General features: G+C 55.1%; 12 protein-coding genes across 12 annotated transcripts; 8 read left to right on the top strand and 4 right to left on the bottom strand.

The window, feature by feature from the left end:
* Positions 1-257: 257 nt before the first annotated feature.
* LY79DRAFT_511531 (uncharacterized protein) lies at positions 258-1,220 on the top strand (the record flags this gene model as incomplete). The annotated part of the gene is made up of 1 exon (XM_060554278.1): positions 258-1,220. One exon carries the CDS (start codon positions 258-260, stop codon positions 1,218-1,220), a length of 963 nt encoding a protein of 320 aa, XP_060416195.1.
* A 629-nt stretch (positions 1,221-1,849) lies between these two features.
* Positions 1,850-2,656, top strand: LY79DRAFT_511823 (pyridoxamine phosphate oxidase; the record flags this gene model as incomplete). The annotated part of the gene is made up of 1 exon (XM_060554307.1): positions 1,850-2,656. The coding sequence occupies one exon, from the start codon at positions 1,850-1,852 to the stop codon at positions 2,654-2,656; it is 807 nt and encodes a 268-aa protein (XP_060416194.1).
* A 977-nt stretch (positions 2,657-3,633) lies between these two features.
* Positions 3,634-5,637, bottom strand: LY79DRAFT_511698 (Smg-4/UPF3 family-domain-containing protein; the record flags this gene model as incomplete). Its single annotated transcript, XM_060554295.1, has 2 exons — positions 3,634-5,326; positions 5,384-5,637. The coding sequence occupies 2 exons, from the start codon at positions 5,635-5,637 to the stop codon at positions 3,634-3,636; spliced, it is 1,947 nt and encodes a 648-aa protein (XP_060416193.1).
* A 1,770-nt stretch (positions 5,638-7,407) lies between these two features.
* On the top strand, positions 7,408-8,760 carry LY79DRAFT_682199 (calcineurin-like phosphoesterase; the record flags this gene model as incomplete). Its single annotated transcript, XM_060564580.1, has 4 exons — positions 7,408-7,558; positions 7,614-8,031; positions 8,082-8,511; positions 8,569-8,760. The coding sequence occupies 4 exons, from the start codon at positions 7,408-7,410 to the stop codon at positions 8,758-8,760; spliced, it is 1,191 nt and encodes a 396-aa protein (XP_060416192.1).
* On the bottom strand, positions 8,489-9,442 carry LY79DRAFT_548091 (uncharacterized protein). Its single transcript, XM_060557379.1, has one exon. The coding sequence runs from the start codon at positions 9,357-9,359 to the stop codon at positions 8,886-8,888; it is 474 nt and encodes a 157-aa protein (XP_060416191.1). The 5' UTR covers positions 9,360-9,442; the 3' UTR covers positions 8,489-8,885.
* Position 9,443: 1 nt separating this feature from the next.
* On the bottom strand, positions 9,444-10,389 carry LY79DRAFT_548089 (uncharacterized protein). The gene is made up of 3 exons (XM_060557378.1): positions 10,187-10,389; positions 10,016-10,130; positions 9,444-9,962 (listed from the first exon to the last, which is right to left on the bottom strand). Exons 1-3 carry the CDS (start codon positions 10,219-10,221, stop codon positions 9,630-9,632), a joined length of 483 nt encoding a protein of 160 aa, XP_060416190.1. The 5' UTR covers positions 10,222-10,389; the 3' UTR covers positions 9,444-9,629.
* A 76-nt stretch (positions 10,390-10,465) lies between these two features.
* LY79DRAFT_548088 (pentatricopeptide repeat domain-containing protein) lies at positions 10,466-12,752 on the top strand. Its single transcript, XM_060557377.1, has one exon. It carries the CDS (start codon positions 10,591-10,593, stop codon positions 12,595-12,597), a length of 2,007 nt encoding a protein of 668 aa, XP_060416189.1. The 5' UTR covers positions 10,466-10,590; the 3' UTR covers positions 12,598-12,752.
* A 196-nt stretch (positions 12,753-12,948) lies between these two features.
* LY79DRAFT_548086 (MYND finger) lies at positions 12,949-14,535 on the top strand. The gene has a single exon (XM_060557376.1). It carries the CDS (start codon positions 13,138-13,140, stop codon positions 14,170-14,172), a length of 1,035 nt encoding a protein of 344 aa, XP_060416188.1. The 5' UTR covers positions 12,949-13,137; the 3' UTR covers positions 14,173-14,535.
* A 2,965-nt stretch (positions 14,536-17,500) lies between these two features.
* Positions 17,501-21,174, top strand: LY79DRAFT_668296 (glycerophosphoryl diester phosphodiesterase; the record flags this gene model as incomplete). The annotated part of the gene is made up of 4 exons (XM_060563503.1): positions 17,501-17,517; positions 17,614-17,732; positions 17,792-20,985; positions 21,043-21,174. The coding sequence occupies 4 exons, from the start codon at positions 17,501-17,503 to the stop codon at positions 21,172-21,174; spliced, it is 3,462 nt and encodes a 1,153-aa protein (XP_060416187.1).
* A 547-nt stretch (positions 21,175-21,721) lies between these two features.
* LY79DRAFT_548081 (uncharacterized protein) lies at positions 21,722-22,035 on the top strand (the record flags this gene model as incomplete). The annotated part of the gene is made up of 1 exon (XM_060557375.1): positions 21,722-22,035. A coding segment is annotated over one exon (268 nt), but the record flags the coding sequence as incomplete, so codon positions are not given.
* A 1,503-nt stretch (positions 22,036-23,538) lies between these two features.
* Positions 23,539-24,033, top strand: LY79DRAFT_548079 (uncharacterized protein). The gene has a single exon (XM_060557374.1). The coding sequence runs from the start codon at positions 23,690-23,692 to the stop codon at positions 23,981-23,983; it is 294 nt and encodes a 97-aa protein (XP_060416185.1). The 5' UTR covers positions 23,539-23,689; the 3' UTR covers positions 23,984-24,033.
* Positions 24,034-24,819: 786 nt separating this feature from the next.
* On the bottom strand, positions 24,820-26,333 carry LY79DRAFT_511445 (ZPR1 zinc-finger domain-containing protein; the record flags this gene model as incomplete). The annotated part of the gene is made up of 2 exons (XM_060554272.1): positions 24,820-26,151; positions 26,205-26,333. 2 exons carry the CDS (start codon positions 26,331-26,333, stop codon positions 24,820-24,822), a joined length of 1,461 nt encoding a protein of 486 aa, XP_060416184.1.
* Between the last annotated feature and the right edge of the window lie 156 nt (positions 26,334-26,489).

Raw genomic sequence — 26,489 nt, 5'->3', positions numbered from 1 at the left:
GGCCACACGACTTGTATTAACCCGCGCGCGCGCCTGCCACACCGCACCACCACCCACATCGAATTTCAATTTTTTTTTCTCCTTTCCAATCCGACACTGCTCAGACCGAACTGCGCACGTACACTACATTTCGACTGACGGCCTCGCTTTTGTGCCTGTTCAAGGCGAAAAGGGCATTTGCGCCTCGACTTGGTCACCCAGAATCATTTTACCCTTGATCGACAATAGGGCCGCCCAGCCGTCAATAACCACCAACCATGTCTTCAGCCAACAGAAAGGAGCAAAGGGTCACCTTCCAGGCCATCCCGGCCACCAAGGGCCACCGTCACAAGGCAAGCGACTCGGGCGTCGAGTCCGACTTTAGCTCGAGCCCTACGGCCCAGGAGTACTTCGACCTCGAGAGGAACCACAGCAAGCTCAAAGAGGAGTACCTGACAACCAGGGACAAGCTCAAGGAAACCGAAACATTGCTCCAGCAGGCCAACGCCCGCTTGACCGCCATGCAGAACACCGTCGAGGTCCTGGAGAACGACAACAAGGCCCTGTTGAGCGAGAAGCGCAACTTGCGCGCAGAGGTAGATGCCCTTCGTGAGGATCGCAAGTCTCGCACCAGCCCGCCTCGCGAGTCTACCAAGATGTCTGGCGCCCTGCAGACCCACCCCCCTTCTCCCAAGGAGTCCAAGGAGCCCAAGGAGTCCAAGCACTCGCGCCGGAGCGAATCCAAGCATCGCCGCAGCGAGTCTAAGCACCGCCGCAGTGAGAGCAAGCCGCGCAAGACCACAGAGGAGAAGGAGCTCGAGAAGCGCGTCAAGCAGGACAAGGAACGCCTCCGCGGCCGCTTCGACCACAAGGACGACAAGAGTTCTTCTTCCTCCGGCAGCAGCTCGGGCCGAAGCAAACAGAGCGGCAGCTACATAGAGCCTTTGGGTCCTGCCGCCTCCCGTCCCGTCCCTCCCGCAGAGCAGCCGGGCCGTTCCCGTCACTCACGCCCCGAGTCAACCTCCTACCACGACTCCATCAGGCCGGCTGTTTTCACCACAACCACCACCCCCGACCTTTCCGCCTACGGCGCCGCTATGCCGCGCAGCCCAGCATACCCCGATTATGGGGGTGACTACTACCCCGATTCTGCCTCACAATACGTTCAAGCTGATGGGAGCTACCACCCTTACCCTCTGTCGCCGGTCCTTGATGCTCCCCGCGGGAGGTCGCGCCGGTGAAGAACCAAACAGCAAGAAGGAAGAACAAAAAAGTCCTGGGTGACACACCGCCGCCATGGGTGCCTTTTTTTTTTCCCTTCCCTGCATATGCGCAAATACGTTTACAGCACTCTGCATTCAGCCACAGAGAAAGCTCTTCATCCCATGCACGCATCCGATAAGCGGTGCGGGGCCCGGGGCCCAGGGCTCCTACACCTTACCGTCTTGGAGTAGGGCCCCTCCCTCTTTGGGGGATGGCTGACATCGTCCCCACATCGGCGGTGGACGAAACGACTCATATGAGATGCAGCTGATTGACGCCATCCAGTTGACTCATCCTCTTCACACAAGGCTCGGCGAACGTTGCAGTTTCCCGGGCCGATCTGTTTGTTTGAAAAGATGACCCCCGCGTCTTCTCGGTCTCTTTCCTACCCCCTCATTCCTGTAACAAAAATCTTGTAACAGCCGAGTTTTCTTTTTCATCATCTACAATACGATACCCAATACCCCCTTTCACGTGTGCGACGATATACCTCTTTCAACTTTTTGGCTTCTTGTTTGTTTCAATCGGCGACATCCATCCACAGCCGCCGACACCTCCATATACATACCAAATAAAGAGGGAGGGGAAAAACCTCAATCACAACAACATGAAGCTCTATCCCTCCATCAGCACCGACCTCGCAGACTGGGCCGCCCGCCAACCCGTCTTCTTCACGGCCTCGGCACCCACCCACCTCCCCCACATCAACGTCTCGCCCAAGGGCCTCTCGGCCCACTTCGCCGTCCTCTCGCCGAACCTGGTCGCCTACATCGACCGTACTGGCTCCGGGTGCGAGACCATCGCCCACAGCTACGAGAATGGGCGCTTGACGCTCATGTTCATGTCCTTTGGCCCCTCGCCTCGCATCCTCCGCCTCTTCTGCAAGAGCCGGATCATCGAGTGGGACCATCCGGAGTTCGACTCGTGGATGAAGCGCATCGTCCCCCAGGGCCCGGCGGGCCGGGACTCGTATGATGGCGCGAGGGCCGTCGTAGTCGGCGAGGTCTGGGAGGTCCAGACGAGCTGCGGGTTCGGCGTGCCGATGGTCCGCAAGGAGCTCTACGCGCCGCCGCCGTCCGGAGACGGCGCGCCCGAGGCCGACGAGCTCTCCGTCTTCGAGGAGCGCCCCACCCTCGACTTCTTCTGGAAGAAGCGCGTCGACAACAACACCGTCAACGCGTACCATGTCGAGAAGAACCGGTCCTCCATCGACGGCCTCCCCGGCCTCCGCGCCGCGCGGCGGGACGCCGGCGAGACCCTGTGGGTGACCGACGCCAGGGCCAGGCTCGCCCGCGCCGCGCGCGAGACGGACGGCGTGCTCCTCGGCGTGCTCCTCGCGGTCCTCGCCTACTGCGCTGCCATCTTGGGCGCTGCGGCGTGGGCGCGTGCGACGGCACCCGGGGTTCCAATCTGACCGTCTTTTTTTCTTTCTTCCATTTCTTTTATCATTGCTATCATTGGGGTTACATGTAAACCGGGCATGGGAGGGGTGGGAAAGCGTTATTTTCCCTAGATTCTTTTTGCGCGCTCTCCAAAACAAAAAATCAAGGTGGACGTTTCTGTTTGTATGTAGCCTGTACGCCACCTCCCCCCCTTCTCGGATGGAGGGAGATTCGGGGGGGGGGAGAGCATATTCTTGTACGCTGTGAAGCAAAAGACGGCGGCGGATACCGTGATAGATGGTATCTTCGTCCCCAATTCAAACCAAAACACTGGAACTTGGATGGAACCCTCTTTATTGTCTCCCATGTCCTTTTTGTGTGCTCATGTGATGTTTGAAATCTCCCCGAAGACTACTCGCCGCTACTATGGGATAGATTAGATGTCTTCCCTTTTGCCAATTTGCCATTTGTTTCTACGGATGAATCCACTCAAGACGCACTCTGCGGGCTTCGCTCACGATTTCCCCGGGCCGCGCCCCTCCCCCCCCCCTTAGCTGACGCACCACTACCACCATCACCCACTCTCTCCCCTCCGCCAGAACGCTCCGCGCAGGTGGAATCCACCGCCGCCGCTGCAATGCACGCTCACCTGCTGCCGATCCCCGCGTTTCGTCATCTCTGAAGGGCGCTCTGTTTGGGCTGCAGTCAGCCGGACCAAGGGCGGCCGCGTTGGGAGGGTTTGGGGTTGGTGAGGCCGCCCTCGTTGCAGGCCTCTCACGTTGTTGGGCTCTGCTTTGGGCAGAAACGCAGGTACGCATGGTGGAAATTCTTGTTCCCCCCCCCCCTTCCTCCGCAGCTCTTCGGCCCGTCCTAACCCTGGCTCGTGCTCATATCGGGCGCGCGTTGTAAGAAATCCGCGCGCACGCAGCGCACGTGGAAAAAGTTACCCATGCAAGGTACAGATTTGTCGTCAATCAATGCAAAGCACACAAAAAGGCTGTTCTGCTCATCATCCCGTACCTGCAGTCGAGGCCGCGGGCTCGTTGCGCGCATCCTTGTTGTTGCCGCTGTTGCTGCCCGACGCATTCGCGGCGGCCTTGCCCCCACCGCGGCCGCGTCTGGTTCGCTTGTGGTGCTCCGGTTTCTCGGACGGTGTCGCGTTGTTGCCCGACCCAGACGCCGAGGGCGCGGCCGAGTTGGAGCTCGCCGCCCCGGCGTTGGCGTTGGCGCCGCTGGGTTCCGACTTGGCGTTCGAACTTGGCGCCGAGGGCTTCTTCTCCTTACGCTCGAGGACCTGAACAGTGCCTTGGGCGACCTGCACGGGGCTCGCGGTGACTGCCTTGACGAGGCTGTCGTGGTTGGAGAAGTCGACGTAAGCGAAGCCTTTGCGCTTGTCCATCTCGACGAACGTGACGGTGCCGAAGGCCTCCATGGCCTGCTTCAGGAGCGCCTCGGTGACGCCCTGCGACGGGTTTGCGTGCTTGACGAAACCGCGCGTCACGCCGGGCGTGACGGCAGCTGAGCTCTTCTTCGAGTTGCCGCCGCCCTTGCCCGAGGACTTAGCGCTCGTCGAGAGGTTAGACTTCGCATTCGTTGCCGGTGCGGCAGACTGTGACGCCGAGCTTGATGCTTCCTTGTCTGCCTTGGAGCCCTTCTCCTTGTTCTTTTCCTCATCCTTCTTCTTGAGCAACACGACTGGGGCTTTGGCAGGCGCTGGTGTGTTGCTGGAGCTTGCCTCGGTCGACTTGCTCTTAGAATCGCTAGCACCCGCGTTCTTACCCCCACCACCTCTGCGAGAACGGCCCGACTTGGGCGCCGTGGGCGTTGTGCTCCGTTCTGATGTCTGAGAAGCGGCCGCGGACGAATGAGCTGGCGCGGCGGCGGGTGCTGGAGTTGGTGCCGGGGGTTCGGCCGCTGGTTGCGGTGCCTCCTTCGTCGTCGTCGCCTTGGCTTCCGCCTCAGCCTTGGCAGCGTCGAGCCGCGCCCTCCTATGAGCACTTCCCGGACTGATGCCGAGGTCTCTCTGCAAAATGCGTGCGGCGGCCGCAATTCCAGCCCGCCGACTCTTGGGCGCATCCTGAGAGGATGAAGAGGCCTGGGTGATCTGACTGGCGACTGTTTCGGCGGCCTTGGCAGCTTCCGCGGCGGCCTTCTTGGTGAGAATCTTGACCGTCTCCTTGGGCTTGTCGGCCGACTTCTCTCCCTTGGAGTCCTTCTTGCCCTTCTTTGAATCATCCGCATTTGATGTCGACGCCTTGCCCTTAGTGTTGGAATCCTGACGGGCCTGCTTGGCGCTTTTAGCGGCAGCGGCCTCCTTTTGCTTGTTCGCCTTCTTCTCCTTGATAAACTCGATTAAGGGTGTCGTCGTAACCTTGGCCTCGGGCTTCGAATCCTCCGTATCCTTGCCCTCGCTGTTCTCGTTCTCCCTCTCCATCTCCGGGTTCGTTAAGGACAGGAGGAAGGCCATAAACTCGGGGTCCTGATCGATCGTGCCCTGTCTAGGGTCGGAGCGCTTCTTACCGCTCGGGATCTTGTTGTAAATCGCAAACTCGAGAACTGGAGGGCCGACCAGAGAAGCGCTGTTGGAGGTCATCTTGGCGTCTTCCCAGGATTTGGCTTGAATCAGATTTGACAGAACGTTGAGGCTTTCGCGCTTCAGGACGTGTAGGTAGACTCTCCCTGGCCTCGAGGGCTTCGCAGGGCTACGCACACCAAAAGTTAGTCCGTGGTCCCTTCATGCCGTGAGAGCAAGCACGTACTCCTGTGAAATCTTCCCCTGCACGAAGTTGTGCCAGCTGACGAGACTATTTCCGGCTTTCCACTCATCACCAAGGTTATTCCACAGCTCTTGCTCTGTCATGCCAGGCGGCAGCCTTCGAATGACCACTTTGTCGCCTTCGACAGGAGTCCGGCTCTTGTTGGACTTTGTCGCATCTGCAGCAGGCTGCTGGCCAGAGGCCGGAAGTACTCCATTCGTCTTGCGGGAGGCGCCCTGGGCGCCGGATGTCGCCATTGCGGCACCAAAGGTCTTGAGGATGGGAAGAATAGGATTGTTCAAGATATTTGGCGCTTGACACTAAGGTGAGTGCACTACTTTCTCTGGTTATTGTTTGGTGTCAAAAAGGCTAGGAGCAAGCGGTGTGAAAAACATTGAATGTTTGCTTGGAAATTGTTAGCAGAATAAAGTCTGCTGTGTTTTGAAGACAAAAGGGCTGTGCCAGAAGTCGTGGGGAGGATTGTCAAGGCTGATGTGATGGCAAGGTATTGATGCGGGGCTTGGGTTCACATCAACACTGGATCTGAAAGAATGGTGCACGGGCAGGGTGCAACTGTCTTCTGGCGAGCCTTATCTGATAACTGCGAGCTAACCACTTTTGGATAGCTTCTTTTGAGCGGGTAGTGTGTTTTTCTGTCCACTGAGCCACCTGGAGGAACTTCGGTTAAACTCACTTTCTCACATCAGCAACTTCGGCTGAACAATCTTCCGAAACACCAAGTTTACCCGAAGTTCACCCAGCACCTGAGGGTCAAGATGGACCAGGAAGGCGAGTCCTCCGAGGTCAAAGACAGCGTGCCTATCGACGCCTACCCGGAAAGATTTCCGGACTTCAACCAGGAAAAGATACTTTCAGCACCTGCCCAGCAAGAGGAAAGTCCGAAGGCCAAGGTCGCGAAAAAGTCAGGGTATCAGATTCCCAGTGAAGAGGAAATCCAAGCGGCGATTCGACGCGCCAACCAATACCAGAGTAATCCCGTGACAAACGGCCCTCGCCGCAGACCCGGAGCAGGTGGTGGACGTCACCGGAGCGCGGAAGTATCATTTCAGCTCCCATCTGGACGTCCTGACTACCCTTTAGCGCAGACTCCCACTCATTCTGCGACTGCGCCGACAGCTTCTTCTTCTGCTTCTTCTTCTGCTTCTTCTTCTGTCGCGTCGAGTCCCTATCCCGGTCGACGTCAAGGCATTTCAGTTCCAGGCAAATCGGGCTATATCCCCACTCTTGCCCCATTGAGCACTGAACGTCCCCGCGCTCCCAACTTCAGCCGACCGCGACCAATCGTCGTTGGAGGTTACGACAATCCTCTTGAAGAGCATCGCCAGAGAGTTTTGCGACGTCAAGCCGCTGACAAGGCGGTTCTGGAAGCTTTCCTGGAAGAATCTCGTCATCGAGTTGTTCCGCAGCGATCAATCCCCCGGCCGCTGCCCGAGCCCCCCACCGGTAACAGCACCCGCATAGCTGTCGCACCCAACCGTACTCTTCAAGCCCCTCCCCCCGCCCAAGACACTGCTCCACCGCACCCTTCGCCTCTCCAGTCGAACCCGGTCGCTTTGAACCAGCAGGAGCCCTATCCAACGATCCCAAGTCGCCGTTCCCGGTCTACATCGCTGACACGCCCCTCCAACCCACCTCCGTTCGTGTTTCCGGGACCGATTGGCATTCGACCTCTCCCCGAACCCATCGAAGAGGAGCTGCCTACCAAAGACGAAGGGCTCGACTACGCTGAGGAACCCGAGGTTCGCACTGCACAAATCGTCCGCGTTCTTCGACCATCTGACGATCCCGCTCAAGACTCATCCGACGTTTCTCTCCGCGGCGGAAGTTTGGATTACGAAGATTTTGCCGACGAGTTTGACGAATTTGATCCAGCTTACTACGAATCCGACGAGCTCGAGTACGATTTGGCACTGCCAACCGACGAGTTTAACCCAAACATTTCCGACGAGTTCGATCCCTACGAGGCTGAGGCGAAGTCCCAAGTTGGTGCCCAGTTTCTCGACAAAATGGCGAGCCAGATTCCCCGACCCGGCCCTGCCAACCTCTCGTCAAACGCAGGTTTGGATGAGTGGCTGGAGGAAGCCAAGCAGTGTCACTACTTACCCGAGCGCGCTATGAAGGAGCTCTGTGAGCTAGTGAAGGAAGTCCTCATGGAGGGTAAGGCGTGCTGTGTTCGTGCTTGGCTTCATATGTACTGACTTGGGGACTTCAGAATCCAACATCCAGCCTGTTTGCACTCCGGTCACAATCTGCGGCGATATCCACGGCCAGTTCTACGATCTTCTTGAGCTGTTCCGTGTCGCGGGTGGAATGCCCGGTGATACCAGAGTGGAGGCACCCAAGACTGCCACCACTGTAATCAACCCTGAAGACATTGAGCCCCCAACCGAGATCACAAACCCCAAGCTCAAGAAGAAGGTGAAGAACGCTGGTGGCGCTGTCGTCGATGAGGACGACGAGGACGACTCTGCGGCCGCTGATACCAGCGTCGCCTCCCGAGCTGACTCTGCAGTCGAAGTTTCCGCCTCCTCGCAGTCGGCCGAGACTCGGTTCATTTTCTTGGGCGACTTCGTTGACCGCGGCTACTTCAGTCTCGAGACGTTCACCCTTCTTATGTGCCTGAAGGCCAAGTAAGTATGAGCGAAGCAAGTTGCATCATGATGCTGACTGTTGTTCCCAGGTACCCCGACAGAATTGTTCTTGTCCGCGGTAATCACGAGTCTCGTCAGATCACTCAGGTCTATGGATTCTACGAGGAGTGCCAACAAAAGTATGGAAACGCCTCCGTTTGGAAGGCCTGCTGCCATGTTTTCGACTTCCTGGTCCTCGCTGCCATCGTCGACGGCGAGCTCCTCTGTGTCCACGGTGGCTTGAGTCCCGAGATCCGTACCATCGACCAGATTCGCGTCGTTGCCCGTGCTCAAGAGATTCCTCACGAGGGTGCTTTCTGCGATCTTGTCTGGTCGGACCCCGAAGACGTCGAGACGTGGGCTGTTAGCCCTCGTGGTGCCGGCTGGCTCTTTGGCGACAAGGTTGCGACTGAGTTCAACCACGTGAACGGTCTCAAGTTGATTGCCAGAGCTCATCAGCTCGTCAACGAGGGCTACAAGGTACGTGATACTGTCTTATGCTAGCCTTGTTCCATTCCATTGCTAACCTTGGCCCAGTACCACTTCCCTCAAAATTCGGTCGTCACTGTTTGGTCTGCTCCCAACTACTGCTACCGTTGCGGCAACGTCGCATCCATTATGACCGTCGACAAGGACATGAACCCCAAGTTCAGCATCTTCTCCGCTGTCCCTGATGACCAGCGTCACGTTCCTGCCAACCGCCGTGGACCCGGTGACTACTTCCTTTGAAGTGTCTTTTGATTGTTCTGAATTCCGAAGACGCACCACTTTCCAATAGAAATGGCGAAGGCTACTGGAACCCACGATCAGATGCTCGCTGCTAAGGCTGATACTATATGCGTTCCCGTCAACCGTCAGTATTGGGCGACTAGGCTTTGAATGAAGAAGAGCCTGGCATTTGTCTGAATACACGGAACCGTCTTGATAACTAAAGATCCTGAAAAGGAGCGAGAAAACAAGTTGTGCTTCTCAGCACGGCAGATGATGACGAGAGATGGTTCTAATTTTCCCTTCTGTTTTGGCTGCAGACCGGAAACCTTGATTATAACCGGTTTGCAGTTACGCGGCACACTTGGACTTGATACAGGTCCACGACAGGCCTTGATGACAGCCGTGTCGTGATCTCTGGGCATGAGCACTGAGGACTCCATACGGTGCCGCTTGCCTTTGGCTCGCTTGAGTCCAGATAAGATGGAGTCACTCGCTTGTCTGCCCGGAACGATCACGAAGAATTTTGACACATGAGGATCGGCCTTGGCTTGTTCTCCTTGAGAGGAGGTGAGATTGGGGACGGGTTGGATGGTTCTGGGATGTATGTGATGATTCATGCATGGAATAGAGGGCAGGCAAGACCTTCTTGTAGAATTAGGTTACTTTAGAGTGGTTAAATACCCATATATGCTGACATGCAAATCCCGTCCGTGGGTGATCACTAGTGAATGCCGAAAATCATGCTCAAATAAGACATGTCATTGTCACAAGACAAGAGCTCAGAAACGCCAAAAAACATGCCGAATTCTTTCGACATTCCCCTATACCGCATCGCCATCCCACAGCAAACACCATACACCAGTACTATAAATCTCTGTCGAGCTTCTTCAAGCACGCTTGATCTCCCACTTCAGATCCTTGATGCTCACCTCCTCTCCGGCCTTTTCATCGTAGTCATACCACTCCCCATCGGTAAGGTCAATGGCAGAGAACTTGCTACCCGAATCAATGCCTTCGGCGAGCCATTCTCCTTCAGGGATGAACTCTGTGAACTCCAGACCTCGGCAGTCAAATTCGAGAAGCTGCTGCTGCTTCGCGGGTTCGCCCTGCGCGTAAGGTGCGGGCGCAGCCTTGATGGAAGCTGAGGACTCGCGCTTGCAGTTTTTGCACCGCCAGACGAAGTTGGCCTCGCCTCTGCTGCCACTCATCTCGTTGTCATCCTTGTATTGCGTGTCAACAAACGTCCGGATTCATGATGAATCGATAAACTTACAAAACGGCTGACACCAACGGGCTTGTCATGGACTTCACGGCATGAAGTGCACTGGACCTTGAATGTGTACCAGAAGGGGTTGCCTTCGCTGTCATCGGGACGGAGGTTCGTGACCCTGTTGTCTGGAAATGAGTCTTGAGGTCCCGAAGATTTCCAAGCAGTTCCGCTTACCCGTTGAGCTCAGCTGTTAGTGTAAGGGCGAACATTTTGACGGTGGCTGTTGGCTTTCGGCTTGTTCTGATCAGATAGATGTTCGAGTCGTCTGGAGCTATGATACCTTTCAAAGCTCACATCGAAGTTATGGTGGGGTATGGAGGGGCAGTTGCGTTACTTCTGTAAACAGCTATACATTTTTATCGCATAATTCATCTCAGCATTTCTTCGCTCAATTGCATACCAATATTATGTCACACCCCTGTAATTGGAGCATGGCAACTCGTTCTGGCACGTCTCTGGTTCATTCAGAAACCATAATTTCCAGGCGACAAACATTCGACTTCCAGACGACGTCAATTCCCGACCAGCCTGTCAATTCAACTCATCGTGGCTGCCAACGCAGCCGGAATGCCGTCGAAATGCAGGCACTTTGGTCCAGAGCGGGCCAGGTGCGCCATTGCGGCTGCAAAGCCTGCTTCAATGCCGCCGGAGGCATGATGCGTCAATCGGCGACGCGGGCGACACAAAGGAAACCGACCTTTAGCGAAATGTTCACGGCGTGCTACACATCAATCATGGGAACGGCGGCTGTGCTGGATGCGAAGAGAAAGGACGAGCGTCGGAAGGATCTGGAACGGCAACTCGAGGAGGCGAGGGCGGAGTTCGCGAAGGTTATGGAAAACGCACCGGCCGACACCCTCGAGACAGCACCGGCTGGAAACATTGCCAACCGATACAAGGGCGCGTTGAGGGACCACAGGAAGCAGAAAAGAGAGATCTCCGAGTTTTTCGATTCCCTGGGCCGTACGCAGACGTGGTCCCGGGCTCCGCCAAGGTCTCCCGAGGTGGAAACGATATGGGCAGAGTATGGACTCGAACCAACAAAGAGGTCGATGAAGGCTCTTATTCGGACAGACTACCTTCTGATGGACCGTTTGCTCTTCGAGGATGAGGCCCTGCGGAATCTTCAGCACCGCGCTCCAAAAACGATGAGACAGATGAAGGCAGCGGAGGATAACGTGCAGCAATTGGTCTCCAGCTTGCTCCACGGCAAGACAGTAATCGGAAGCGGTGATTCGAAGAAGAATAGGAGAGAAGTCGATAAGGCAAAACACGACGACTGCGACATGCAGCACTTACAGCAAGAGGTCGCAGAATTGAGGCAGAGAAGCTACCCTCACTACGAGCGGGAAGTGGACTCCGGGGCTCTCGAGAAGTGCAGTGCGGATCTGAACAGGTCGTTAAGAAACATCTTTGAGGCGGCACAGCCTTCCAATCTCCGGCCAACAATTATGAAGGTGTGCCACAACCTTCTCGTCTCGTCGCAGCCTCCTACTATTCACACGTACAACACTCTGATCAAGGGGTTCGACGCCGCGGGACTTCACCCCCTAGCCTCCAACGTGGTCAAGTCTTTATTTCAATCCAAGCTTGAGCCGACGCAGGGGACACTGGTTTGCCTCTTGAACCATTTCAAAGAGACGAATGAAAGCGGCAACTTCAACAACATCATCGAGCGCATGACTGGCAGAGACTGCCGGGGTATGAAGATTCGAAGAAAACTGATTGACGACGTGCTTGAGGACCCTCAGCTCCAAAGATGGGCACAATCGAAAGATGTCGTTGTCACCAACAAATATATCATAGAGAGAGCTTGGTTCGACACCCAGGTTTTTGCTGCCATCGTTGAAGGTATGCTGAGCTTTCGCTACCTAAGGAATGCTGTGGCCACGGTAGCATTCGGTCTCAAAATCGGATTCACATTCAGCCTACGGACAATGTCACAACTACTAGACCAATGCGTTCGCGCGCTGGACCCCAAGGCTGCGTTAGGCGTCTTGGGAGCGCTGGCCACCAAACCCAAGCTTGTCGAGGCGGTCTTCTCTCGAGAATGCGATCAGACGTATCTTGCGCATCGTATTCAAAACTTGTTGGACATTTGCGGTATCAAGGGATCATCGCCGGCTGCCGTGGCTCCGTTCTTACGAGATGTGCCTGCTTCGAGTTTGCCATCCAGAAGACAAAGACAAGGCATTAATATTGCCCGCATGGTCAGGCTGGTTGAGCAGTCGAGTATCAAGCTGGAGTATTTTGAGACAAAGTTGAGCTCTATACGACACTGTTTGGTCGATCCCCAGTTGGGCACGGAAGCACGAATGACATTTATTGAGCAGACTCGTGATCGAGAACCTTTGCCCAAAACCAAGGAGACCGCAGCCGATGGTGTCGACGTTGTCGACAGCAAGGGGGCCGAGGATCTAAGCGCGAGCGAAGCGACGCAAAAGATGGTCCTGAGGGCAGTCAGCCCTCGCAAAATGAATCCCCCACAACCAGGGGGCAACGCCGACCCCTGGGCTCGTCTTGAGGAGGCGGGAAGGATCCCGACTCGTAGAGCTGTGGAGGCTGCGGCGAGTGCGGCTTTCTGAGCTGCAGGGGAATGTATATATATGTAGTATACCATCTGCAAGGCTGGGAGTGAGGGGCACTATGCTGTGAAGACGAGACTACCAAGGCAAACGAAGCCAGCCGTCAAGAGGCTTGTATTTTACCTAGATTATAGAAACCGAATTACGTATGAAGCGTCCAAGACCACTGTGTTAGTATCGCATTTGCACAAAGTAGAAGGCTCTTTTACCATTCGGGCCATTTGGACGAATAGTCCGGATATAAGTAATTTTTGCCCTTCAATGTCCGGTTGGTAGCATCCACGTGTATCGATGGTATAAATAAATAGGAGGTAGGTCGTAATGAGTGGGACTTTTTTTTACTTTCTTCATGTTGCATCACAAGCCAATCAGCAAGCCGCCACTACACGCGGGGTTCACCGTGCACCTGGAAACTTACTCTTCCAGTGAGGACCACCTAGCGTTGTCTTGGATCACATATCCCCTCTTTCTCTCTGGAAAACCTGCTCGACGCCACGTATAAGTCCGCCGGCCGTTGGAAAAACCGCAGGCAGCACCACGATGGCCCTTCAGCCTTGTGAGGGTATGCCACCCCGCCAGTGTGCCGTGTGCCACAGCCGCACCAAGCTCTCCCGCTGTGCGGGCTGCCAGGTCGTCTACTACTGTGGCCGCGACCACCAAGTCAGGCATCGGAAGGCGCACAAGTCCGACTGCAACCAGATCAAGGAGTATCGCGAGAGATACATTCAAGAGGAGAACGCCCTCCGCAACGGCTCCGAGTCCGAATGGGGCTGGACCTGGGACATGGCAGTCGGCAGGTTCTGGTGGATCACGGAGACGCGAGCCTATATGCAGGCACGCTTCGGTTATATCGGGACGCTCATGTCAATAAACACGGTCGACGGCATCGAGATGGCGTTGAACCACCAACTGGACATGCTGCGGCTGTGCCGCGGCGACAACATGGGCATCCGGAGCTACCCGCCGCACCTGATGATCCGTCTCAGGCGGGACCAGGAGGCGTATGACTTTGTAAAGTGGTGGGCCGTGACAGCCGAGGACAGCCACTACGATTGGGGCAACATGGAGCTCCCGCACATGAACCTCATGGGCGAAGACGCGTTCGAAGGGGTGGGCAAGTTCGCGAAGCGCTTCGGCTCGCTCAGCCACAAGATGGCCGTGACGCTTCTGAAAGTGCGGTTATACCTCGACCTGCGCGACCTTCGCAACGTCGACCGCGCCTTCGAGGACGTCCTCCCGCAGGCGGTGACGGGCAGGATCAAGCGGCACGTGGTGCGGACGGACGTCGTCGGCGCGCGGCGCGACCTGATTGAGAAGACGAACGCCGCGGCGGGGACAGGCCGGCTGTTGAAGGCGCTGAAGAAGCAAATCACGACAATGGTCAGGAACGTGAAGGAGTCAAACAGCCACATGTGGCCGGGAATGTTCAACCCGCGGACGCTGCTGCCCGAGCTGCCAGACATGTATACGATGGGCTCGCTCGAGGAGACGACGCTGACGTGGGCGGAATGCGCCAAGGGATGGACAGAGACCCCGGGGTCGCTGGCGGTGGTGAAGGCAGCCGGAGCGGCCTAGACCGAAGCTTTGATCTGCAGGGTTGCATTCAAGTCGCAGCGATGACCGGCCCCGCGGACGCTGGTTGGGCACTGGCTGGAGGGAGGGGGGGAAGAGGAAGGCAGGACAGCAAAAAAGAGAGAACTGAGCGACAGTCGATGGTATGGGCATCCAGACTTGACGGTTCGGGCGATCGAGTCTTGGCTCAAACGGCAGCGGCAGTGATCGCTGCTGTGCGTCGACTTTTTGGGGGGGAGGGGAAGCAGCGAATGCCAAGGAAACACCATCCAACCATTACAGTTGCAGGTTTTGTGGGAAAAGTGCACAAGGAAGGGTTGCAGTTCCAAGCGCCCTGATGTCAGGGATTGGCTGTTGGAAGGGGGGGGGAGGGGGGGGGGGGGGTACGGGTACCGTGGCTGGGTACGATATCATTTTTTTTGCGTTTGTCAAAGGTGCTAGGCCTGACTTGAGTTGACAGCTGAGGAAAAGCCAAAAAGGCAATGAGCAAACCTAAAAGCACGCTTTGCATGGTTTGGGCGCTGGGACTCGAACGGAGAAGCCACCGGCCGGCAGACGGCTCAGCGTTTGGGGGGTTACGTACCACGGTATCAAGCGGGAGCATAATCAAGACGGCGGACGGATACCGAACCTACCTACGGTAGACTACATCTACGTAGTACGAAGTAGGTACGGCCAAATACCAATGCGGATACTCTTTGCCGAGGAGGAGAAAGGTCGGAGACGGGAAGGGGCTGGCCTGCCCTGGACTGAAGTCTGCTGCCCATGAGCCGCACGCTTTGAATGATTCAGGAACTTCAGAGGCTAAGAAAGTGATGGGGGTAAGGGGCCTCTCCGTTCGGTGGTCAAGGAACGACCAGTTGGCAAGAGGGCCTGACTCTTGTGTCGCGTAAAAACTGGTTTCCTCCCGCCATACCTACTACCTACTACTGCGTAGGGTTGGAGCAGGATGGCAAAGTTTGACATGCCCACTGATACTTATGACTGTTCCTACCTAGGTGTACGGGGATACAAGTACGGCAGCTGTACCATCACCGTGGGTCCATTGGACCCTGACATCGTCACTTGTGTTCCAGGCATGTTTTCAAGGCCCACTACGCCGACCGGCTACCCTTCGTCACCTGTAGAGTCATGGGCAAGCCAGCGGGTAAGCAAGAGGCGAAAAGGACCTCCGTAAAAGCCGACGTCGCCTTGTCAGGTTTCCCCATTATCAATCTGCATCGCATCTAAGCGCACGGTAGCCGGGATATCGAGGTTTAGGGATCGGTCAGCTGACAAGACCCTGAAAAAAATCCAAAACTTGAAAGGCACATCGCGGAACCGGATCTGGGTGGGTCTTGATATATTTTTACGTAGTTTGCTGCGTATGGCAAGTATGTAGTCCAATATATTCTAGGTTGGTCCTCCATCCCCGGGTTCGCGGCCAACCCGAAGTCGTACATGAAATTGACGAGACGTTGGAGAACATGGGGATGGTACCTGGTTATGCATCGTTATGGAAGCGGCATTCCAATAGTCAAGCAGCTCTTGGCAGCAAAAAAGAGTATCGACGGAACCGAAGCCAATGCCTGGTCTTCAGGGTCCCTCCCGCTTGGGTAGTCACGAGAACAAACTACCTGCCAAGCGGCGAGGCGGTCTGCAACTTGGGCGCACCCATCTGACCCAATATGTCGGAGCGTGAGATATGCCCAGGCCTCGGCCCCGGCGTTCCAGGTGAAGAGAGGAGGCCACGAGGGTGCAAAGTCGGTGGGAGAGAAGAAAAAAAGAAAAGAAAAAAGGGGAGAGGCCGAGAGTGACGAGGCAAGAGCCGGCGGAGACCGCCACTACCTACCCAGATGTACTGTGTGGTAATCGTGACCACACAACCGGCGACGTATCAGGCTAGTATGAGGATGGACACTCGTGTTGCCATTAGCTAGCTGGTACTTGGAGAATCGATAAGCCAGCAATTAACTGTATGTAAACTTCGCTTGTGATGAGGGAAACAGGAAGGAGCGGCACGCCCTTCCAAATCCCTAAGTAAGTAGAAAAGATGCAAAAGGGCTGGATGGGGGAACGGGTTGCTCCTACTCTGTGTCTGTGCTACACCAACGGCGGGGTGGGCATGGGTACGCCGTCTACACTACTCTGTACACGGTGCTGATGCCATGGTGGGTCCTCCGTGCCACGACTCAACGAATCACGACAGGATTGTGCCCCACGGGAGACCAATGACGGCTCCCGACTGGCCAGCTTCACCTACCGGATAGCGCCACGCCTCGAGCTGTTTCTGGGATCTCGCAGTCTTTCTCTTTCACGGCCCTTCCTGCCGTCACGTTCTGAAGGGACTGGCGCCGGCGTGAGAAGGTGGCGGTCTCAGGTACCCTCCGACCCCGTCTTGAGTCGCCCACCCGGTTCTCGGCTGTCCCTTCCACGCGACAATTCGCGTGCGGGGTACATACCTGCCGACACACAGAGACTTGGTGCCAGGGCCCTCGATACCCTGCGCCGGTGGGACTAGCTCACACCTCGTCTTTCCTCTCTCTCTCTCTCTCTCTTTCACTCTTTCACTACCTACATAGTAAGTACCCCGGTACCTACGCATAAGCTAGCTAGGTAGTGTCTGTCTGTTGCTTGTTTCCGTCACCTTGTCAATCCCGCCGCTGGGGAACTTGTCGCCGTCGGTCTGATTTCCGTGTTCATTCATAATCCCCCTCCAACCCGCCGACAACTGTGTCCAGGTCCTCAGATCTTCTTTCCATTTTGTCTCTATATATATCTTTTCTTCACCCTGTGGGTACTCGGGGCAATAGACAACAAGAAGAAAGAAAAGTACCCGATTGTTTGTTTGTCGGTCTATCCGTACTCGGCAGACGCTGTATTCCTACCCACCCAACCCCTCCGGTCAATGGATATCTGGATGTGGAGCTCCTTCATCCTGGAAAAATCGACGGCATTCTCGTTACTGGACACCGTCCCTGGCTCTAGACCCCTTTGACGCAACAGAGACAAAAGCTGACTGACGACTTCCTGGATCCCGGAGCTGCTGAGTTTGCTACTACTCTTGACCTCTTTCACCCGCGCCTCGTTCCTACTTACTACTGCACTACACAACTCATCGCCAAAGACAAACACCTCTACAATATCATAGACGAAGAAAATGATCGACCGCGCTTTCGATCTCATCTGCCTCTAAGCAGCTGCCCTCTCGTCTCTTTTTGTCCCATTGTTGTCATCAGCAACTGTATTTGTCGTTACAGCACTCTTCAGTCTTATCGCCTAGACCTTATCGCTAAGCCCGAACGCCACAGCATCACAACCCTTTGATACCCGGAATTAGACGTCTTTCATCATGAAGTTTGGCAGAAAGTGCGTCCTTCTTCCCCTGGGAAATCACTCCAATTACTCCATCGTATTGGGGCCTCTTTCGCAACCTCTCGAGGAGAATGCTGACACAAATCCCAGTCTCCCCCGCAACCAAGTCCCCGAATGGGCGGCTTTCTACATCAATTACAAAGGCCTGAAGAAGCTGATCAAGGCCGCCGCGCAATCGGCCAAGGATGGAGAGAAGGTGGATCTTGCAGGTGGGCGGACTTGAACCGGACCGTGAGGGCGTAGCCCATCCCCTGACCGCATCTTGCAGAATTCTTCTTTGCTCTGGACCGCAACCTCGAAGACGTTGACAGCTTCTACAACCGCAAGCTTGGCGAGGCCGTCCGCCGTCTCAATCTCTTACACGACCGCTATGGCCGCGTCCATGACCTCGTCTCCAATCTTGACGAGGATGAGACCGAGGAGCTCATGGGCGCTCTCTACGAGATGCGCATCATGCTGAGGAACCTCAACTGGTTCGCTGAAATCAACCGCAGAGGCTTCGTCAAGATCACAAAGAAGCTCGACAAGAAGCTTCCCGCGACGGGCTCCCAGCACCGCTACATCTCGACCAAAGTCGACCCGCTGCCCTTTGCCAAAGATTCCACAGGCACGCGCCTCCTCGCCGAGGTCAACAAATGGATCTCCGCCCTGGGTGAAGCCCGCGTCGTCGACGACTCCAAATCCGACCGGTCGGTGCGGTCGCTCGGCCGCGCTTCTTCCAAGGCCATGTTGATCCTGTCACAGAGCCAACTTGACACCCTCGAGCAAGCCATTCGTAACGACGACGTCGAGTCGCTGAAGACTGGCTTGAAGGAGGGCAACGTGACCTCTGAGCAGGCATCTCAGACCCTGCTGTTGAACCTGCTGCAGCGCTCCATTGCTGCGAGGTCCAGGGCAAGCATGGCCTATCTTATCGAGCAGCTGCCGTCTATCAATGAGCCCGATGACATCAACCAGCGAAACTGTATCCACAGACTCGTCATCCACATCGGCCGCACCAAGTCTTCTGAACCTGACAATGAGCCCAAGTCTTACCCCTTCCCGATCGGCACTCAATTCACCACCCACGACCTTCAGCCGGCTGTCTCGCAAACGATCCCCCCTCGGGCGCTCAGCCAAAATGAGACAAATTTGCTCGGCAAAGACGACGAGGCAGTTCAGACTCTCATCTATCTTCTCGACACCCTGAAGCCTGAGCAAAGAGAAGCACTCAGCGCGAGAGACTCTTTTGGACGGATGCCTCTCCATTATGCTGCCCGCTTCGGTTTCGTGGTTGTCTGCCAGATCATCATGGCCAAGATGCAAGAGTGGAACCAGTTCAACGTCGAGAACGGCATCGATGCCCCCGAATGGCAGGACAACGACGGGTACGCCCCTCTGCATTTGAGCGTCGTGGGCGGTCATCCTCGGACGACCAAGGCCCTTCTCCAGGGAGAAAACTGGCAGGGCGTCAGTGTCAGGAAGGCCGAAATGAGACGAACAGTATCCAAGTCCGGTGCTGTCCTTGCCATAGCGACCAAGTGCAACTACCAGGTCATCGTAGAGATGCTCGTTGAAGCTGGCGTTGACATCAACTGGCAGGACAAGACGGGTGAAACCGCCCTGCACCTTGCCGCGCGCTTCGGCCACGATGGGATTGCCAAGTCGCTGATCAAGGGTACCGATGAGCAAAAGGCCGACCTCGAGATTGCGGAGAACACGTACGCCTGGACGCCATTGCACGTTGCTGCCGTGGACGGTCATCTCGCAGTGGTCCGGTTGCTTGTTGACTCTGGCGCAGTCGTCGCCAAAGCTGACTCGTCTGGCTGGACAGCCAAAGAACACGCTGCGCTGCGTGGCCACCTGGACATCGCCAGGCTCCTGGCTAACCAAGCGGAAGCCGAAATCATACAGCCCACGAGCAGCCTCAAAATATCCATCAACGAGAATCCTCCCCGCTCCTCGTCGCCAGAGAACACTTCGTCGATTGACGGCCGCAAGTCGGACGGATATGTCCGTCCGGTTGAGCCGGTCAAGACCTTCGGCCATCGCTATCTGACCGATAAGAGCATGGTTCTCGTCAGTCTTGGATCTATGGATATGCGCAAGAACCTCGAGGCCGTCAAGCTCGACCGCGTGCCCTTGACCGAAGCTCATTTGACCGAGCTCGATACCGCCTTGTCTATTGTCGTCTCGGCCAGCGGAGCCCAGGGTGAGCCCGTCATTGTTGACCTGCCTGTCCACGAGACTGTCTCCACGGAGCCTATCGTGTTCACAGCGGCGGATCCCGCCCAGGTCAAGCTGATGTTCGACATTGTCCCAACATACTCTGGAAATGAGAAGAACAAGATCGGACGTGGCGTGGCCCTCCTCTCTTCCATCAAACCCACCCTGGGCACAAAGCGCATGAACCTTCAGGGCGATGTCTGTGTGCCGATTTTGGCGAACAACCTGGATGTCATCGGCACTGTCAACTTCAACTTTTTGGTTGTCACGCCCTTCTCGCATCCCAACATGGAGATCAATTCGCAGCAGACGTACTGGAAGAAGCTTGCCACAACGATGGTCATTGGCCACCGCGGCATGGGTAAGAACATGACGAGCAACAAATCTCTCCAGCTTGGAGAGAACACGGTACCTTCGTTCATCGCAGCAGCCAACCTGGGCGCTCAGTACGTCGAGTTCGACGTCCAGCTTACCAAGGACCATGTTCCGGTTATTTACCACGATTTCCTTGTCAGCGAGACTGGCATCGATGCACCAGTCCACACTCTGACCCTGGAGCAATTCTTGCACATCAACCCCGACTCCAACCGAACAAATGGTGTCAATGCAGTCAACGAGAGAATCGAGAAGGTTCGCAACAATGCGCCGGGCCTCAGGCAGCGGTCTTTGTCCATGGGATACGCTGGCGAGGGCGTCAACGGAGGCAGTCTCGAGGAGCGCATGAAGCACACGCGTGACTTCAAGAACAAGGGTTACAAGGCCAACTCCCGTGGAAATTTCATCCAGGCACCATTCGCCACCTTGGAGGACCTTTTTCGGCAACTCCCCGAGCACATCGGCTTCAACATTGAGATGAAGTACCCCATGCTTCATGAGAGTGAGGAGCAGGAGATGGACACGTACGCCGTCGAGTTGAACTCGTTCTGCGACACGGTATTGTCCAAGGTCTACGACCTAGCCGGCAACAGACACATTATCTTCAGCTCCTTCAATCCTGACATCTGTCTTTGCTTGAGCTTCAAGCAGCCGTCGATCCCCATCATGTTCTTGACTGATGCAGGCACCTGCTCTGTTGGCGATATCAGAGCTTCCTCCCTGCAGGAGGCCATCCGATTCGCCAGTCGCTGGAACTTGATTGGAATTGTCAGCGCCGCCGAGCCGCTCATCAACAGTCCCCGGCTAGTCAGAGTTGTCAAGGAGAGTGGTCTCCTTTGTGTCAGTTACGGAACGTTGAACAACAACCCCATCATGGTTCAAGTAAGTGCTCTTATCCTCTCCTGATCGACAGTGACTAGTACTCATCGTTTTCCGTAGCGCCAAGTGAAGGAGGGCATCGATGCAGTCATCGTAGATAACGTCCTCGCCATCAGAAAGGGACTTACGACAACCGAGGCCAGTGGCGAGAGCGAGAACTCGGAGAGTTCGGAGGCCAACGACTCATCCTAGAAAAGAAACATCTGCGGTTTCACAGCACGGAGGAAATGAACAGTTTACTTTGCATGGTACAGCGTACCGGGGAAGCGGGAATGGCATATCTAGCTGCGGCCGTGAGGCATTTACGAACAGCTTTCAACACATAGCGTAGTACAAGGGAGAGAACATGAGGCTTAAACACGTCTCTGGGATACAGAGGAAATCTCAGCTTGAATAATCCGTTCGAAACGCGGAACAAAGGGGTTTCAGGATATATATCGACGTGGATGAACATCACAGTGGCTCGTCAAGTTGATGAATCATGTCGTGTACTTGGCAGCATGCCGCTTGACTGACAAATTCGCGGGTAGGGATAGACAAACGCCATGCCTGCTTTTCATGCCATGTGAGTTTGTTTGACTTGGTCGGCCACAACTTTCGGTTTTTCAACCACCGTCTCGTATCTCCTATCCCGAAACAGCAAGAACAGAATCACGCTGTCAGTGCCTATGGAAGGATCGTCTTCATCCAAGCTTTCCGCACTTGCGCCCACAACAAGCTCATGTTTGCCGAACTAACAGATGCTAACCGAGCAAGCTCTGTACTTGTTCTGTGAACAGCGCTACATGATTGAGAGATGTGGTGCTGCCACCAGACTCCAAGAAGAAACGTGGCGACCCACTTCCGTGGGAGCGGATGGTAAAAGCCTACCGATGACATTACCATCTCTGTCAGAATTCCAGCCGGGTCACCTCACTACCTCTGGCGGAGGTGATATCGGACGGTCTCTTCAAGCAGCTCTTCTCCATGGTGCCCATCGCGAAGAAAATGGCCATCGTGCGCCTTGATTCTGGCGTCCGGCCTACCTATTAGGTTCGGGTGTGTGTGTGTGTGTGTGTGTTTCTATATTTACTTTTGTTTGTCCGTGTATTCTTTTGTGTTTTCGTGTATTTGTCTGTTTTATTTGTGTATGTGAGACGAGAGATGACTGGTTTTGAGGGCTCCAGCAACCTAGTGGTCATCTTTCCATCTTTCAACCCATTCGTCTTATTAATAGTAAATTTGGCCACCTGTCTAACTGGCTTTCTTTTCTTGGTCATGAGTATGCTTATTGGATATTGTGTGTTATACATAGTCGAGTACCATATTCATCTGAGACCGGTAGACGGGGCATACATGCCACCACTCACCACATTGAATAGGATTGAAACTGATGTTGTGCGTCGACAGATTTCTTTCCAAAATAGTTACAGTCAAACGGACAGAAGACATAACCTAGATATCCTCCTACCTTCGGTCTCGACGGCTTTACCGTGATAACCTGCTCGTTCCCCTGTTGTGCCTAACTTCAAGGGACTCTTCACTTTTTATATGGTAATTGTTTATGGTCTGCTGACGGCTGAGACGGCATTTCAAGCCAACATAGTTGCAGTGTCTTCTCGTTAGCAGTTAGCAGAGAACGCACTCAATCTTGTCTTTCCTAGAGACATAGATCGCTTCAATACCTACGTACCTATCTAGGTAGGGTCGGTCTGCTCCTTCTAAATCAGTCGAGTACGTACTTTCCCCGGGCTATCAACTTTTTCTCCCCTCATATGCGCATCACTTACCCCACTTTCTCTCTTCCAACCGTTACTATCTCACCCACCTATCGTGACCTCTTGTGACAGCATCATGAGCTTGAGCCAGCCGTCATCGTCTGGCAAGGACCCAGACAAACACAAGCTCGTTAAGAAGACCTACACACCCATCGGGCAAAACAAACCATGGTACGAGACCATGGACTTCTTGAAACCACCACTGTGAGTATCGTGAATTTCTACACGAAACGAGCATCGCTAAAAATCTGCAAGCATCAGTTCGGGAGAAGAATTCGAGCTCAGACGCTACCAGTCACGCATGCCCGCCAACATGGCAGGGACAATCAAAGAAGGAGAGTATAATCTCTTTTCGATCGACTTTGAGACCTTGCGAGTACACTAAGCTATGATGTGGCTTAGAGGCCTGTAGCTTGTTGGTCTAAGGCATCTTGTCCTATAGTATAGTCAGACGCTAGGTTTAGGAAGTTGTTCGTCGCGCTGAAGGATCTCGGCCAATCCATCCAGACGCGATAGAATACCGCCAGGATGGACGACCGAACACTTAGCGAGGCCAAGTCTGGAACTCGTCGCAAGATGATTGTTCTAACATACGATTCGCAATCAGCGGAGCGTCTCTGTGTCCTTTTGGGCGTCGACATATTTAAAAAAAAAAAAAAAACCCCAGGACAATGTTCTTCTCTGGGACCTCCAGCTCGCTGATGAGCTGTCGGTTCGATTTCCAACCGAAAGAAACAGTCCCAGACATAGCAGTGACCTTAAGACTGTGGCCACTGCTCTTGGTATCCCCATCGAGACAGTGCCAAACAAACGTAACCCCTACATCCAACTACTCGGTGGCAAATGCCCACATGGATTCTGCTTTCACACTCGAGATCTGCCTCGCCCTATGCCTTCTCACTGATCGGCAACGTTGCCTAGCAGATTTAGCAGCCACACAGTGGGCCTGAATGACTCCCGCAAGTTGGCAACCCCCTGCCCCTCCAAACAGACCGGAGACCTGGCGGCTGGGTCAGTCACAGTCGCCGAGTCGGCTCGGTGCGGAGAGACAGGCAGCGGTGGAACGGGCGAGGAGGTCACTTGGACCAAGTCAGGCACCACTGAGGAAGCAAAGGCCGATCCTTACCTACTGGTGTTCCCTCCTCATCTTCACCACTTGGTCGAGCTGGCACCGCCTTCATGGCGTACAGACGATCCGGGTCATCTCAACATTCCTTCTGAGGTCGCTGCGAATTGGGTCATGAGCGGCTTCCTCGCAGAGTACTGCGACTTGTCAGACCTTTTGGTAATGCTCATTCCTTTATTTAACACTCCCTTCCAGTCTTGATATGTCACAGGTTCCTTATCCACCTCGAATCAGAGCGAGCCAGCCTGTCCCAAGTAATTACCAGCAGTCGTAAGACGGAGGTCTGGAACTCTACTCATACGTGGGCGAGAATGATGAGTTACAAGACGAGTATTGGAATGGATCATAAGACAAGTGTTAGTATGAAGAGCTTCGTCGTTAGTTATCGAATAATGCAATAATGACATGACCAGAGAAGTATAACCACTCGTCGAGCGGTTGCCATAGACGAAGTGGATTTTCAAGTCGTCAGAGAAGCCAGTGTATTTTGCCGTCGATCACAACCTTGCCCTCGGGACAGCACAAAGCGCATAGATAGCGATGAGTCTTGCGAATCATTATAATAGTTAGGATGAAGTGGGGATGGTGATTGTTTGACGTGAGGCTGGCTTATACATGTAGGTACTTAAAGAGACAAGCGCTTTCTTTTTCTTATATATATGTATATATATAGTATACAAAGGTTCGCCATGGTCGGGTCTTACTCCAATGCGCGACCACGAACTGGCATGGCAAAGTGGTCGAGAGAAGCAAGGATCAGAATGCACTGGGCAACTTTTCTTTTCTTTTCTTGGAAAGCCCTCAAAACTTTCAACCAACCCATCTATACGTAGGTATCATCATCATGTACGAATTTTGTCATTCCGCCCGCCCGCCCGCCTATTCAGTCGTCACCTAAAATCCAAACGCGTCATAAAAAGTCTCGCGGCATCACATCCCCTGATCCCGCTTTCCCTATGAGGTGTTGCCCATGTTGGCGTCGAGGAGCTTGTCGAGCTCTGCGAGCTTCTTCGCCTGATCTCTGTCGGCAGCCTCTTTGGCGGCGTCTTCCTCGTAGCCCTCGGTCTTCATGTCCAGCAGACCAAGCTCCTCTTCCTCCTCGTGAGTGCGCGTGTAGTACTCGCGGGTGATTGACGGGTCGGGGGCAGGGGGGTCGACCAGAGGCTGTACGAAACTGCTGGCGAGGGGGTCGCTGAGGACGATGGTGAATTCGCGGTTGCCGTTGATGGCCTCGTCGAGGCCGCCGAAGAAGGCAGTCCACTTGGCCTTATCCTCGGGAGCGAGGGAATCACCACCGCCGGAGCCGCCGGAGCCGCCGTCGGCCTCGAAGATCTGGCTACGAAGGTCATCGCGGACCTGGGTCAGGAGACCCTCGATGGTTGTGAAGCGGCCGCCCAGGGTGCCGGGGTTGACGGCAAGGTTGAGCTCGGGGCATTCCAGGGCGCAGGTCTCGGACTTGAGAATATCGCGGGCAAGGTCGGTCTGGCCGTTGACCTTGACGATGATCTTCTCACCCTTCTCGGGGATCTCGCCACCGGTCTTGACATCGTTGGAGCGGTAGCCGCATTCGTCGCAGACGGTAGACATGAGGACGACCTGCTTGAAGTGTGGTATGTCGACCATCTTCATGTGGGTGGTGCAGGGGCGCATGCAGCCCGGGCAGCTGGCGGGGAAGCTGTAGACCTCGTTGGGGATGATGTCGCCCTCGGCGGTGAGGCCGGGGTTGGCGCCTTCAGCAAGCTCAGCGGCCTGTTCGTTGGAGATGCCCAAGGCCGCGTTCTGTTCGGCGGTACGGATGAACTCATGCTTCTCCCACTTTCCAACACCATCCTTCAAGTCGGGGGTGATGAAGGAGTTACCGGCCGGGTCGTCGACGGTGACGCGGAAGGGGAACGACTTGCCCTCGAGCATGGCGCGGCCCTTTTCAATAATCTCGGCAATCTTGGGGTAGATATCGGGCATCTGCTCCTTGCGTGCCTCCTGTCCGAACTCGAGATCGTTAATGACGGTGGTCAACAGACCCTCGACATTTGTAAGCTGGCCCTTGCCGGCGGGCACCTCGAGGTCGAGCTCGGTGAACTTGACGGTGGCTGTGTCGGACTTGACAACCTGGCGGGAGAAGTCTTCCATGGCGGTCAAGCGAAGCTCGTAGTATGTGCCCTTGGGTTGGATGGAGCCTGCGGGCTGGACCTCGCTGTTGGCAAAGCCGCACTCTTCGCAGGCAAAAGACATGATGATGATTTCGCGGAAGTAGGGGATCGACGTCAGAAGCAGCCTCGTGATGCCCTGGACGCAGATTTAGCATACGATAATTGATTCAAGGCTCTTGCTCAACTCACATTCTTGCCGCAGTTCATGCAGAGAGACTCGATCTCCTCGACAACCTTTTGGTCCTCGCTGCCGTCGACCTTGGAGCCGATGGCCTGGAAGAACTCGTTCGGCGTCGTCTTGGACTCGGGGACAGCCATGTTGACTGATTTCTGAAAATTAGGTATACGCGCAATGTGTCGAGTGCCGGTAATTCTTCTGTTGTAGTTGCGCGACGGTGTTTTGTTGTCGGTCGTGGGGAGGGGAGAGCAAGTGACTCGGTGGGATGGCGATGGCGGGGTCTTGAAATTTTTGGA

The sequence above is a fragment of the Colletotrichum navitas genome, assembly GCF_030913465.1.
Source record: "Colletotrichum navitas strain CBS 125086 chromosome Unknown LY79scaffold_17, whole genome shotgun sequence".
Classification (NCBI taxonomy): domain Eukaryota; kingdom Fungi; phylum Ascomycota; class Sordariomycetes; order Glomerellales; family Glomerellaceae; genus Colletotrichum; species Colletotrichum navitas.
Note: the sequence above shows the minus strand (reverse complement) of the source record. Positions and strands in the feature narration are given on the sequence as shown.

What these genes read in the sequence shown, in the direction of transcription:
- LY79DRAFT_548086 (XM_060557376.1), top strand. Translation starts at nt 13,138, where the DNA reads ATGGCCCTTCAGCCTTGTGAGGGTATGCCACCCCGCCAGTGTGCCGTG.
- LY79DRAFT_548089 (XM_060557378.1), bottom strand. Translation starts at nt 10,221, where the DNA reads ATGTTCGCCCTTACACTAACAGCTGAGCTCAACGG. An exon ending in CTAACAGCTGAGCTCAACGG is followed by an intron (nt 10,131 to 10,186) that starts GTAAGCGGAACT and finishes TCCAGACAACAG; the next exon opens with GGTCACGAACCTCCGTCCCG. An exon ending in CCGTTGGTGTCAGCCGTTTT is followed by an intron (nt 9,963 to 10,015) that starts GTAAGTTTATCG and finishes ACGCAATACAAG; the next exon opens with GATGACAACGAGATGAGTGG.
- LY79DRAFT_548079 (XM_060557374.1), top strand. Translation starts at nt 23,690, where the DNA reads ATGACTCCCGCAAGTTGGCAACCCCCTGCCCCTCCAAACAGACCGGAG.
- LY79DRAFT_548088 (XM_060557377.1), top strand. Translation starts at nt 10,591, where the DNA reads ATGCAGGCACTTTGGTCCAGAGCGGGCCAGGTGCGCCATTGCGGCTGC.
- LY79DRAFT_548091 (XM_060557379.1), bottom strand. Translation starts at nt 9,359, where the DNA reads ATGAATCATCACATACATCCCAGAACCATCCAACCCGTCCCCAATCTC.